The sequence below is a fragment of the Lynx rufus genome, unplaced genomic scaffold, assembly GCF_022079265.1.
Source record: "Lynx rufus isolate CCGP_SWC_20201006 ecotype Redwood Valley unplaced genomic scaffold, mLynRuf1.p SCAF_26, whole genome shotgun sequence".
In the NCBI taxonomy this organism is placed as follows: Eukaryota; Metazoa; Chordata; class Mammalia; order Carnivora; family Felidae; genus Lynx; species Lynx rufus.
Genome location: NW_025814841.1, coordinates 8,742,443 through 8,754,952, shown reverse-complemented (window position 1 = coordinate 8,754,952; position 12,510 = coordinate 8,742,443). Strand labels below are relative to the sequence as shown.

Genomic DNA, 12,510 nt, shown 5'->3' with positions numbered 1-12,510 from the left:
ATGTAATTTACCCACGGCTATACAACCAGTGAGTGGTGACGTTGAGATTTCAGCCCAGGTCTGATGCCACGACTTCCAGGCTATTAACCGTTGTTTGGTGCTGACACTCAGTTGTACAGATTTGGGTGTGGGTCACCTGCACACTGATAGCTGACGGTGGAACCCTGCTGCTGGGAAGATTTCTGTGTGTGTGATAGCACTGATTTCTGTGAGTTTGTCAGAAGCTTAGCTATAGTTTCCCTTTTAGTCTCAGGTGCTGAGTGTACTGAAATTGCTTAAATGTGATGTGGCAGAGGGGCTGGTTTGGGGGTCAGTGAGCCCAACTCGAATGCTGGCTTCTCCACTTGCTGATATATAGCTTTGTTCAGGGACAGTCTCTGTGTCGGTATCCTCGTCTGTCATACGGCAGCAGAAAGTACCTGGCTTGTCACGTGTTGGTACGTGTACCATGTAGTAGATGACAGCCCAGGCCCTGGCACCCAGCATCCGTTCAGTGACTGTTACTGTTGTTTTGGTTCTTTAACATACTTGTTTTACTAGCTCAGTTGATCTCTTGCCATCTCATTTAAGTTGGTAAGGTCTTGCTCTCATTACTTTCATTTTTCCTTGAACATTGTTTAGTCAGAGTTGAATATCCTAGTCAAGATTAAGCATGGGAAGAATATAGGATAAATTAGTTACGACATGTCTCTAGGTTCGGTGTTAAATAATCTTGGAGTCCTGAATTAGCTAACCGAAGTGAACTTTAGCATAATTTTGCAGAGTATGTTGATATCGTGGTATTCTACTCTGATTTCTTAGATAGATTTGGGGGAGGAATAACCCTTTACTTAGAGGCAGCAGTTTTTATACTCTACTTAAAACTTGTTTGTAAAAATGGCATAAAACGCAGATTAAAAAAAAATGTTTTATTTATTTAAGTAACCTCTGCACCCCATGTGGGGCTCGAATTCATAGCCCCAAGATCAAGAGTCTCATGCTCCTCTTACTGAGCCAGCCAGGTACCCCCACAGATTTTCTTTCTAGAAAAGACACAGTAACTTAAATTTTAAATGAAAATTCATTTTGATTTTGCTTTAGATTGGTTTAAAAATATTTGCTAATGTCCTAAGAATAGACAGGTTTCAGGTTTTGTCTTAAAGAAATGATAGCTTTGGCAATTTGTTTTGAGTCTTGGACTGGTAGAAGTTTTTCTGATGTGACTTTTGGCGTTTTACAATTTTCCCCATGTCCCATTCTAAGTATTTGATTACGTCTCTTCCTTTGTGCAGGATCTATCCTACTACTGTTGTTTGGAGCTGAAGGGCAAAGAGGAAGAAATACTGAAGGCACTTTCTCCGATGTGTAGCATAGACACGGGTAAACTGGTTTTAAAGCTGAATGCTCTTTTAGTCTTTGCGTATTTGTTCATTTCATGAGCAAGTAAGTGTTTTGGAATTTAAATATATATAAAATGCGTAAGACAGTTCTTGTTCCCAATGAGAATGTTAATGTAAGAAAGGTGGGGTGGTTTCAAATTATTTGTAACATTGTTAAGTGGAAGGTGAGAGAACCTTTATTTTGGTGTAGTGAATTCAGTGGGGCAAAAACTCAGTCCCCATTCATCCATTTATTCATTCATTCAGTGTTTATTGAGATTTTACTGTGTGCCAGGCTTTGATCTATGCAGTAGTCAACACCAGCACCTCATCCCTCATAGAGATAGACAGCAGATAACAGGATAGCAATCAGGAAATACTACTACTATCTCAGCACTGGAAATGAGAGAATTTTGTTTTTGTTTGTGTCAGGACTGACTTTCGCAGCAGTTCACTACTTGTCTGGAAAACGCCAAGGTAGTGTCATACTTTACCGGGCAAATAAATACCCTAGAGAGATGCTGGGGCCTGTTACATTTATTTGGAAGCCTGAGTGGACCCTTGGTCACACTTCTGAGAGCAGGCAGTTATGGATCTGGCTTCATCCAACTCTGAAACAGGTATAATCCTTGAGTTATTTGCTCATGACTCTGTTACTGCATTCTTAATTCCTGTTGAAATCAATGCTCTGGAAATTTAAATAGTATAAAAGTTTCGCTGAGAACTTGGTATTAGAATATAGGGAAGAACGTTATGTGAATATGAAATGAAGCAAATCTTGACCTTTCACTTTTTAGTAAATCCTAAGTGGAAGTAGAGATAAAACCCACCATATTATGTACGCAGTGGCTTGAAATGCTGCATTTGGTCTAATGGTCCTACCAGGTCTGAATTGCTTCGTTGGTATCCAGGTCCTTGTAAGAACCTTTTTGATGATAAGAAGCTATTTTGAGTAATTCAGATGATTTCTTTTTTTTTTTTTTTAAGTTTATTTATTTTGAGAGAGAGAGAGCATGTGTGTGTGTGTGAGGGAGGGACAGAGAGAGAGAGACAATCCCAAGCAGGTTCTGTGCTGCCAGTGCAGAGCCTGATGTGGGGCTTGAACACACCAACCTGAGATCATGACCTGAGCCGAAATCAAGAGTTGGGCGCTTAACCGACTGAGCCACCCAGGCGCCCCAAATTGTGATGATTTCTAATCTCTCTTTTTTTTTCTTGGCATAGTCACTGCTTTTTTCTGGTAGACTTTAAATTTTCTCTTTAATCTGATTTTCGAAAATGTTAATTGTTCAGAGTAGTCACATTATTTTCATTAATCTTTGACACTTTGAAGTTTTGTTGTTTCAAGTGTCGTGCACTGTTCAGCAGCACCAAAAAAGCTTTTTGATAAATCATGATGAATTTCGTTTAATTTGTAAAGGGATAAAAATGTATATTTTTAAAGGAAGAAAAAAATAATACGAACTGAACTACCTGAAGTTTTTAAATATTTCCTTAGGATATTTTAGAGGAAATAAAAGTAGCGTGCCAGTGTATGGAACCCATCAAATCAACTGTCTGTACCCCAGAGCCCCTGCTGACACCATCGCAGGAAAAAAGCCAAACGGAACTACCTGATGAGAGAATTGGCAAGAAAAGGAAACGGAAAGATGATGGAGAAAATGCTAAACCTGTTAAAAAAGTCATCGGTGACGGAACTAGAGATCCACATCAACCATATTCTTGGGTCTCTCCAGCCACAGGCGTTATAATCAGGTACAGGTGAATTCTCTCTGAATCCTCCGAACAATTTTAGTGAAGCCTTGTTCTGTTTTTGCCAGTGGCTCAGACAGTGTGTATGATGAAGGTTTCCATCTTAAGATCTTTTCTCTCTTTCAGTGATTTGACGATGGAGATGAACAGGCTCCGGTTGATCGGTCCACTTTCCCACTCCATCCTAACTGAGGCACTAAAAGCTGCTTCTGTCCATACCGTAAGAGTAAATGTGACTGTAGTGGTTTAATCCAGTTATGTCCTTCCTAGCAAATTTGAAACCTAACATATTTCAGTAGCATTTTGGGCCACGCCCTATAAATGTTTATTTCTCTACTTATGTTTAGTATCAAATACTTTGTCATCTTTCACTTCTAGAGGAACAAATCTGGGGAAATCTAGTGAGTAAACTAACTTGTTCTTGTTTAAGTGCATACTCTCCTTGCAAGTTTGTGAGTTTTGTGGGTAACAGAGAACCCCTAAAATCACTGAAAGTGTGTACCGGGTTTTATTTGTTTGTTTGTACTTCTGTGGTGCATATTTTCTGGGGCTTGTTTTAAGGGTCTGTGATCCCTAAAAGGTCAAGAGCAGTATGTCTAGTGCAGCAGTGTCCAGTAGAATTTTCTGTAAGGATGATAGTCTTCTGTGGCATCCGTATGGTAGCCATTAGCCACATGTAGTTCTTGAGCACTTGAAGTGTGGCTAGTGTGACTGAGGAACTGATTTTGTACCTTCGATTAATTTTAATTAAATAGAGATAGCTCTCTGTGGTTGGTGGCTACCAAGTGGACCACGCAGGTATAGAGAGGAGAGATTAAGTTAGGAATCAGACACTCGGATTCAGATCCTGTTTGTTTCCCCTGGATTAGTGCAACTCACCCTTCTGTTGACTGTGCCTCTCACAGATTTGACATGCCAAATAAGATGTTAAGCCTGAACAGGTTTTGAGCTTTTAATGAAGAAAGATACTTTAAAAAACAAAGACAGCTTCTCCTTTCCTCCCTCTCTCTCTTTCTCTCTCTTCCCCTCTCCATCGCTTCCACACCTGCCTCAACCTCTGTGTCTCTTGCCTGAATACTGAAGCAGCTTTTTCGCTTCCTCTACTGTTCCTTCTTTTCACTCCATTCTCCATGCAGGCAATGGAATGATCTTTTAACAATTTATTCACATCATGTTACTTTGCAATTAAAAGCTTTTGAATAGTTTCTTATTGTATTATGGTAAAATCCAAAGCCCTTAATGTGACTTCATACTCTTGTGCCTTCCTGCCTCTGCCCTCATCTCTCCTCACCTGCATCTCAGTCACACTGGCCTTCTTTCAGGTCCCAGAATATGTCAGATCTCCTCTCCTTTAGAGCCTTCACACCCCCTTTCCCCACCGGGCTGAACTTTCTGCCCCCCACCTCCTCCTCCGGCCCCTGCCTTTTCTTGGCTAAACCTTCCTTGTTCTTCACATTTCAGCCTCTATATCGTTTCCCTCTAGAATCCTTTCCTGACCCCCAAGTTAACTTATATAAGTTATATTTCATCATATTTTGCACATTTCCTCAATTTATATGTCTAGATCTGCTTAGGTACTTATGCGATGTTCACATGGAGCTTTGATGGCAAAGACTCTGTCTCCAGTGCTTAGCACAGTGCCTGGCACAGAGTAGGGGCTCCACTCTAGCTAATAAGTTGCTCAGTGAGGATCTGAACCTAAGAAGTTAGGTTCCAGAGCCTGTACTTTAAACCTGTAAGCTATGTTGTCTGAGTTTCTGTGAGGTAAATAGCCCATATGTTAACAGGGTGCTTCTTTAGAATCTGTAGGAGCACATCCTACTTCAGTGAACTTCAGTATGAATCATGGCTATAGGTTCTCTTCCTTGGTGTGTAACTGGTGCTTGAGGTGTTCTTTGGTTTTTTTGTTTTAAGGGTTTTTGTGTTTTGTTTTGTTTTGTTTTGTTTTAAGTAATCTCTGTACCCAACATGGGGCTCGTGACCCCATCGAGAGTCATACTCCTCTCTGCCAACTGAGCCAGCCAGGTACCCCTGAGGTGCTTTTTGAAACCTTGCTCGATTCCTGTTTCTGTCTGAGAAAAATATAAGTAAAGCATTTGTGTGTCTTATTTGAAGTTTTTTGGAATAATGTGATTATAAGATATCTTTTTGCTTTTTCAAACAGAAGGTTTTGTTTTCCTTTGGTGGGGAACGTTTTGTTACTTAAATTGGTATGAAGTTGGTGGTAGTAGGAGAGGAGCAAGGAGCAGGCCTCTTTTGTCAATAGTGTGCTGACAGAAGAATGCAGCTATGGAGTAGCTTGGGTGGTCTCTCTGAAAACCATGGGTATTGTTAGTGTGTGAAATCTCGAGAGAACTGTAACACTATGTCCTTGCCTCTAGTGAGAAGAGTAGTCAGTCTGGTGTTAATTACTGTGTGAAATATAATGGCAGTTTCTCACATATCACAGCCATAATAAAATTATCAAGTCCGATTCATTATTTGGTGAATAGGAATTGTTATTTTTCAGGAGGGAGAGGACACAGAGAAGACACCTCACCATTGGTGGATTGAAACCTGTAAGAATCCTGATAGCGTTTCCCTTCATCACAAACAAGAAGCCATTTTTGAATTGTTGGGAGGTATTCAGAGGGAATGCTGACTGGGTGGTTTGGGGAAGAAGGGAGGAGTGGGAAGTGGGTTCAAAGAGTGTTTTACAGTTGGGCTGCCTACATGGAGTGGTACTTTTTAACTTGTTACTGCTTGTCATAATATAGCAATAAAACATGTCGGAGAGGTACCTGACTCAGTGAGCGTGGGAAACGCTATTTGAATATATGTTAGTATTCCAAATAGCTCCCATTCTGTTATGATAGGTAAACACATAGACCAGGTACTAAACCAAGGACTAAACTTACCTGTATGTAATTGCGTTTGTGTATAAAGCTACTGTAGTTATCAATGATGGAAATACACATGTTCGTGTTGTAAAATGTTTTGTTAATTTAATGTTTTTGATAAGAAACGTCATTCTTTATGAATGTTAATTTACTCCCTAAAAGTATTAATAGGAAAAAAGAGGAATACATATTTTTTAATAGCCCAAGAAGAAATTTTTATTAAAAAAATTTAAAATATAAGCATATGTGTATATATTGTGAGTGACTTTGTGTAAACTTGGTTTTTTTTGTTTGTTTTTATTTTTGTTAAAGGAATAACATCACCAGCAGAAATTCCAGCCGGTACTATTTTGGGACTGACAGTTGGGGATCCTCGAATAAATTTGCCTCAAAAGAGGTCCAGAGTTTTGCCCAACCCAGAAAAATGCCAAGGTAAAGTTTCTAGAACACCCTTGGTTTTCCTTACAGTTTTGAGTAGTTTAGTCCCGTTGGAAGAGTTCTGTCTGACACCTCTGCATTAACTTCACTTATGAAAAGTTGGGATGATCTTTACCTGCCTCCTTTTCAAGGTGATTATGACCAAAGGAGATGGTGTGTTTGGAAGTGTCTTTTAGCTTTGAGACATGTAGCCTGATCCTTACGTTCATTTTTTTCCCCCTTGAGTTCTTTATTTTTAGTATCTGGTAAAAACTGTCTTTCTGGAAACTGGGTTCCCTGAAAATGGCTGGCATTTCAGAATTTTAATTGTGAGGAAGGGATCTGCACCCGCAGCTGGTCTTGTGCTCATTGGAAGCCTCTGTCTGACCATACAGATGATCCAGGTTCGAATCCTGGCAAGGCCATCCCAGGTGCTGAAGGGTAAGATGTCTTGGTTTAGACTCAGTGGAGTGGCTCACGGGAGTTGTTTGGTGGGGGTGGCCTAGGGCAGGAGCTGGCTAAAATTTTAGTCTAGTCTCACGTTTGCAACACTGGTGCTAATATCTCATTGTATTTACTGTCATTTAAACACTCTTCATTGGAGGAATCATAAAATTTCTGTTGTGAATTTTGAGAGGAAAAATACAGGTATGTGTAGTAACAACTTCAGTTTTGTTTGTTTTTTCGTTTTTTTTTTTTTTTTTCACCTCCACATGTAGTTAATAGCTTATTAAGGGAGCAATAAATTACTGTCTCAGGACCTTACATGAAAGGTGGATTGGATGAGAGAGGTGTAGAGGTGTTTGAAGATATATAGGCGACTTAGTTAATTATGGAGCCTTAGACTTTTCTCAATGAGTTGTTGCCTCTTTCTTTTCTTTTTTGATGGCACTATGGTCTGGTGCAACCATGAAAATTGTAGTGTTCACTATGCCATTAAATGTTGACTACAATAATCGCCTTAAAGCCATGGTTAAACTCTATTTAGTTTCCTTGGCTGCCTGAAATCCTTTTTTGGAATGAGGCAGTTACATATTAAACACTTTTAAAAAAATGTTTATTTATTTTAGAGAGTGAGTGAGTGGGGGAGTGCAGAGAGAGAGGGAGACAGAGGATCTGAAGCAGGCTCTGCGCTAATAGCAGAGAGCCTCGTTTGGGGCTTGAACTCACGAACTGTGAGATCATGAACTGAGCTGAAGTCAGAAGCTACTGAGCCACCCCTCTATTAAATACTTTTTAAGGCTTTTATTTTAATATAAATCAGTTCCAGGAAAATTAAAGTTCATCTTGAAAAACATGATTTAATTTCTATAAAAGCTTACTGTATTATCGGTCATTGTATTTTATTAAAACCGTTTTAAGTAATTTCTTTGAAGACGTAGTCATATGTGAGTCACATAAAGCAGTAAACTTTTTAAGCAGTTAGTATTATATCAATATTACTAACAAATGTGACATATCATCTAGGATGATAATTCAAAATTAAAGTTAGAAATAAACTTTGATGAGCTGGGTCAATTGATGGAAGACTAATCCTTGGAAGAATCTCAATGTCATGATCTAAAACTTAATTCTCTGATGTAGAACTTCCAGTTTCTCTTTCTATATCTGAAGTCATTCTCTGCCTTTTTGACTTAGGAAATTACAAGGGTTTAAGGAGCTATATGCCAGGAAAGGGGCATTTGCCCCAAAACCTAAATACATATTTTCTTAAAAAAAAATTTTTTAATGTTTATTTTGAGAGAGGGAGGGAGGGAGGGAGGGTAGGGACAGAGAGAGAGGGAGAGACAGTATCTGTAGCAGCTCCAGGCTCTGAGCTGTCAGCACAGAGCCCGACGTGGGGCTCAAACTCATGAACTGCGAGACCATGACCTGAGCTGAAGTTGGAAGCTTAACTGACTGAGCCACCCAGGGGCCCCATATTTTCTTCTTATATCACAGTATCCGAATGATATATACCCTCTCTTTTCAGAGTTCTCTAATTCCTAGTACACATGAGAAGATAGTTTGTTATCCACATCAGTCAAACCCTTCTTTATGGTTTAAGTAACACCAAAATTGGTCCATTTTGTCTGTTAACAGCCTTAAAACCTTAAAGGCTAAAGGAGTGTCTTTTCTTACTCATTCAAGCCCCTTTCAGTCACAATTTTTATGTTAATGAGGTGGAAAGCCTCTAAGGATGGTGGGCTGGTGACCAGGGGAACCAACCACAAGGTTAGAAGGTTAGAACTTTCAGCCCTTTTACCCCTGCCCCATCCAGACCTGCTTGTGGAAAGGGGCGGGGGTTAGAGATTGAGTTTCATTGTCAACAGCAATGATTTAATCAGCCTTGCCTACTTGATTAAGCCTCCATAAAAATCTTACACTGTTGGGGTTCGGAGAACTTCCGGTTTTTTAAACACATGGAGGTGTTGGGAAGGTGGTTAAGCCCAAAGAGGTCAAGGACATCCCTTCCCTCATACCTTACCCTATGCATCTCTTCCATCTGGCTGTTTCTGAGTTAAATCTTTTTATTTAAAAACAGAAAAGAACATTACATTAGTAGTAAGTAAACTGTTTTCTTGAGTTCTGGGAGCCATTCTAGCAAATTATTGAATTTGAGGAGGGGGTCATGGGTGAGACCAATTTATAGCCAGCTGGTCAGAAGTACAGGAAACCAGGGACTTCGAATTGGCATTGGCATCTGAGGAAGGGGCAGTCTTGTGGGACTGAGCCCTTAAACTGTGGGATCTGACACCATCTCCAGGTGGATAGTGTCAGAATTGATTTGGATTGTAGAACATCAGCCGGTGTTGCAGAATTGCTTGCTCTGGGGAAAATGGCTACACATTTGCATGTCAGAAGTATTGAGAGTAGAACACCAAGAGTGCAGAGAAGGAAACAGTTTCTTTCAGTGAAGAACCTGAAGTAACGATGCATATTGATGCTTTGAGGGGGGCCTGGGTGGCTCAGTCAGTTGAGTGTCCAACTCTTGATTTCAGCTCAGGTCATGATTCCAGGGTCATGGGATTGAGCCTCTTGTTGGGCTCCATGCTCAGTGTGGAGCCTGCTTAAGATTCTCTCTCTTTCCCCACCCTGCTCTCTCCCACACTCACGCGTGCACGCTCTGTCAAAATAAAAAATAAAAATGAAGAAAAAGTTTACTTGATCATTTGATTCTTGAATTTGATTTAAATGTTAATAGTGTGTTTTTGCAAATCTTTTCAACATAACACAGTATTTCACCATGTAAATAAAATCGAATTTCTCTTGTACTGTTATTTTAGTATGTATTCTCTTTTGCATCTGCTGATTTGCCCTGATTGTTTTAACTAGTCTTTGTCTTCCAGAGATGAATTTGCTTTAGACAATGCTTTACGTTGTGCTCATGGAATTTTTATAATCTTTCTCTTTACCCACTCTTTGGTAGTGTGTACCCAAACCACGGGAAGAGTCAAGTTGCCTTTAGAGTGATAGGTGAGAGATTGTCCCTTTTTACAGCTTTTCCAAGCACCTTCAGAGCACTGATCTATAGTTGACTCTGCAAAGTGTCCAATTATTGGTCATTTTGCCCCAACTTCTCTGTTTCTGCTCTTGGGAGAAAAATCCCTCAGCTTCAGCTGCACCCCTTAAACTGTTCTGCATATTTAATTTAGAGTGAATCTGAAGACTATAAATTTGGTTTATTTGATTCCCAAATGAGAAAAGCATTTATTAATTTCCTTTGCTTCTGTAAGGAAACTTATTAAGAAAGTTTTAATTTAAAATTTGGTCATCTTCAAATCTACTTAAGAAAGGAGGAAACAAGCTATTTCCTTCAACCTTTAAGTTATTCTGGAGTTATGTAGTTAATTAGAAGGCTTTTGCCTGCGTATGAAAGAAAATATGCTTAACATGAGCCTTGGGCAAAGGACTTAGAATTACATTCAGAATTGATAAGTCATTCGAGGCCCACTTGCGTGCATGCAGACTCAGCTGGTAATACTCTCTTTCTCTCAACTACTGAAGACTGTTGACCTAAAAGGGCCTTCCCTTTTGCCTTCAGACATACTCTGTTTTGTTTTAAATAGATGTTACATTTTAGAGCAGCTTTAGGTTCATAGCAAAATTGAGTGGAAGGAATAGAACGTTCCTGCTCCCACATATGCACAGCCCCCATGAAACTGCATTGACACATGGTTGTGCAGAGTCTATCGTTTATATTACGTTCACTCTTGGTGTTTTATGTGGGATTTGACACATTTATAACAACACGAGTCCACCATTGTAGTATCATAAAATAGTCTCACTGCTCTAAAAATCTGTGCTCTCCCGATTCATCTCTCATTCCCTCTCTCAGCCTTCATCTTTTTACTGTCTTCATAATTTTCTTTTCTAGAATGTCGTATAGGTGGAGTCATACAGTATGTATCCTTTTCAGATTATCTTCTTTCACTTTGTAATATGCATCGGAGCTTCTTCCATGTCTTTTCATGGCTTGATAGCTCATTTCTTTTTAATTCTGAATAAAATTCCATTGTCTGGATATACTACCTACTTTGTTTCATCTATTTGTTTACTATTATTTTTTAGACTATTTAGAGGTGAGGTCGTGCTTTCCTGTGCCATGTCTTTTGTCTGCAGCCAGCTCTGAATAGAATCCCAGTTCTGTCACTCAGAATCTATGGCGGGACCCCCCAGGAAGGCATTCTGGGTAGATAGGGGCTGTTTGAAATGGAGCCCGTTTGCTCCTAGACAGGCTGTGTGAACTTCACGGCACACAGCACTGTTACTCGGGATGCTGTTGGTTATTATCTCTATGAGGAACCGCAACAACTAGAGGCAGTTTCTGCTTTAAGGAGCTTTTATCTCAGATCTTTTCATCAATTTAATATTCTCTATCTTTGTTCTCCCCTGAAATCTGTCACACTGTGGCTCAGTCACTTCCAACTTATTTTTTTCTGGCCATCAGACCCATGCAGGTACGTGCCTTTGAGTGACCTTTCTTTATAGGCAGTTTAGACCTTAGCCCAAACTCAGGAATTGTCTTTCTTTCCTTCTCTTTTTTTTTTTTTCTTTTAATTTTTCAGTCCAAAAAAGTAAGATCTGGAAGATTTTTTACCCTTAGTGGACTGTATGTAGGAAATCTCATCTATCAATATATATGTTTATAATTGAAAAAGTTTCTCCTTTTCTTCCCACTAGAGTACTTTTTGGCACGGTGTAGCTTATTTAAAGGGAAGAAGCGATAGATTTCACAGAAAATACGCTCATCTTAAAGGAGTGGGAAAAACATGTTTTACAGAAGGAATAAATACTCAGTGAGAAAGGGTTTTAAGAGACTTGAAATAATAGGGCAGAAGAGAAGGCTGGTATCTGTTGGCTCACCACCATTGGGCCAAGAATGATATTAAGAACCCTGAAACCAATAGTTAAAATGTGGCTTGTACTGTCATAGCACATTATAAAGAAATTATTCACCTGTGCAGTAGTTCCTAGAATTTGGTTATCTTAAATGTGGAATTAGACAATTATTTAGAGGCAGTTGAATATGATGTTTATATCTTATACATTAAAAATAAACATCAGAAATAATAAGTTTAGGAGGCTTTGCTATTTCACAGACTAGTATGAAGCCAACTATAGGGATAACATAATTTCTAGTCAAGTAAATTTTTCTAGAGAAGTTGAGTGCCTACAGAACATTTTCTTGTAACAGAAGGTCAGCCGGCAATGTTTATAGTTTGACTTCATTGATCTAAAGGATGTAGTTTGAAGGCTATTTCTTTTCCCTCTTAGATAATGAGAAAGTTAGACAGCTGCTTCTGGAGGGTGTGCCTGTGGACTGTGCGCATAGCTTTATTTGGAACCAAGCTATCTGTAAGAATGTCACAGAGAATAAAATCTCGGATCAGGTAACTAATGGTGTAAGGATTATTGGTAAAGTCCTGAAGACAGGTTGAAATTCCTCACTCTAGATGCTGTAAAAGTTATTTCATCCTTTATAGAATCTCATAGACTTCTTTTATTTTTAATCTATTGATCCCTTATTTATGATTTTTTTTCTATTCTTAGAGAAGAATAATCTCTCTAAAAAAGTTAACACAGAGAATTTTTCTTAAAAATGATAATCCCATGATTTAAAT

The 12,510-nt window shown here is 39.1% G+C and overlaps 1 protein-coding gene across 1 annotated transcript in view; it reads left to right on the top strand.

The window, feature by feature from the left end:
- POP1 (POP1 homolog, ribonuclease P/MRP subunit) overlaps positions 1 to 12,510 on the top strand; it is a 32,123-nt gene that overhangs the window by 7,995 nt on the left and 11,618 nt on the right. Inside the window, exons 5-11 of the mRNA XM_047089021.1 lie at positions 1,272 to 1,359; positions 1,791 to 1,978; positions 2,857 to 3,113; positions 3,237 to 3,330; positions 5,620 to 5,731; positions 6,302 to 6,421; positions 12,164 to 12,279. Coding sequence (XP_046944977.1) covers positions 1,272 to 1,359; positions 1,791 to 1,978; positions 2,857 to 3,113; positions 3,237 to 3,330; positions 5,620 to 5,731; positions 6,302 to 6,421; positions 12,164 to 12,279 — 975 coding nt within the window. The remainder of the gene's footprint in view (positions 1 to 1,271; positions 1,360 to 1,790; positions 1,979 to 2,856; positions 3,114 to 3,236; positions 3,331 to 5,619; positions 5,732 to 6,301; positions 6,422 to 12,163; positions 12,280 to 12,510) is intronic.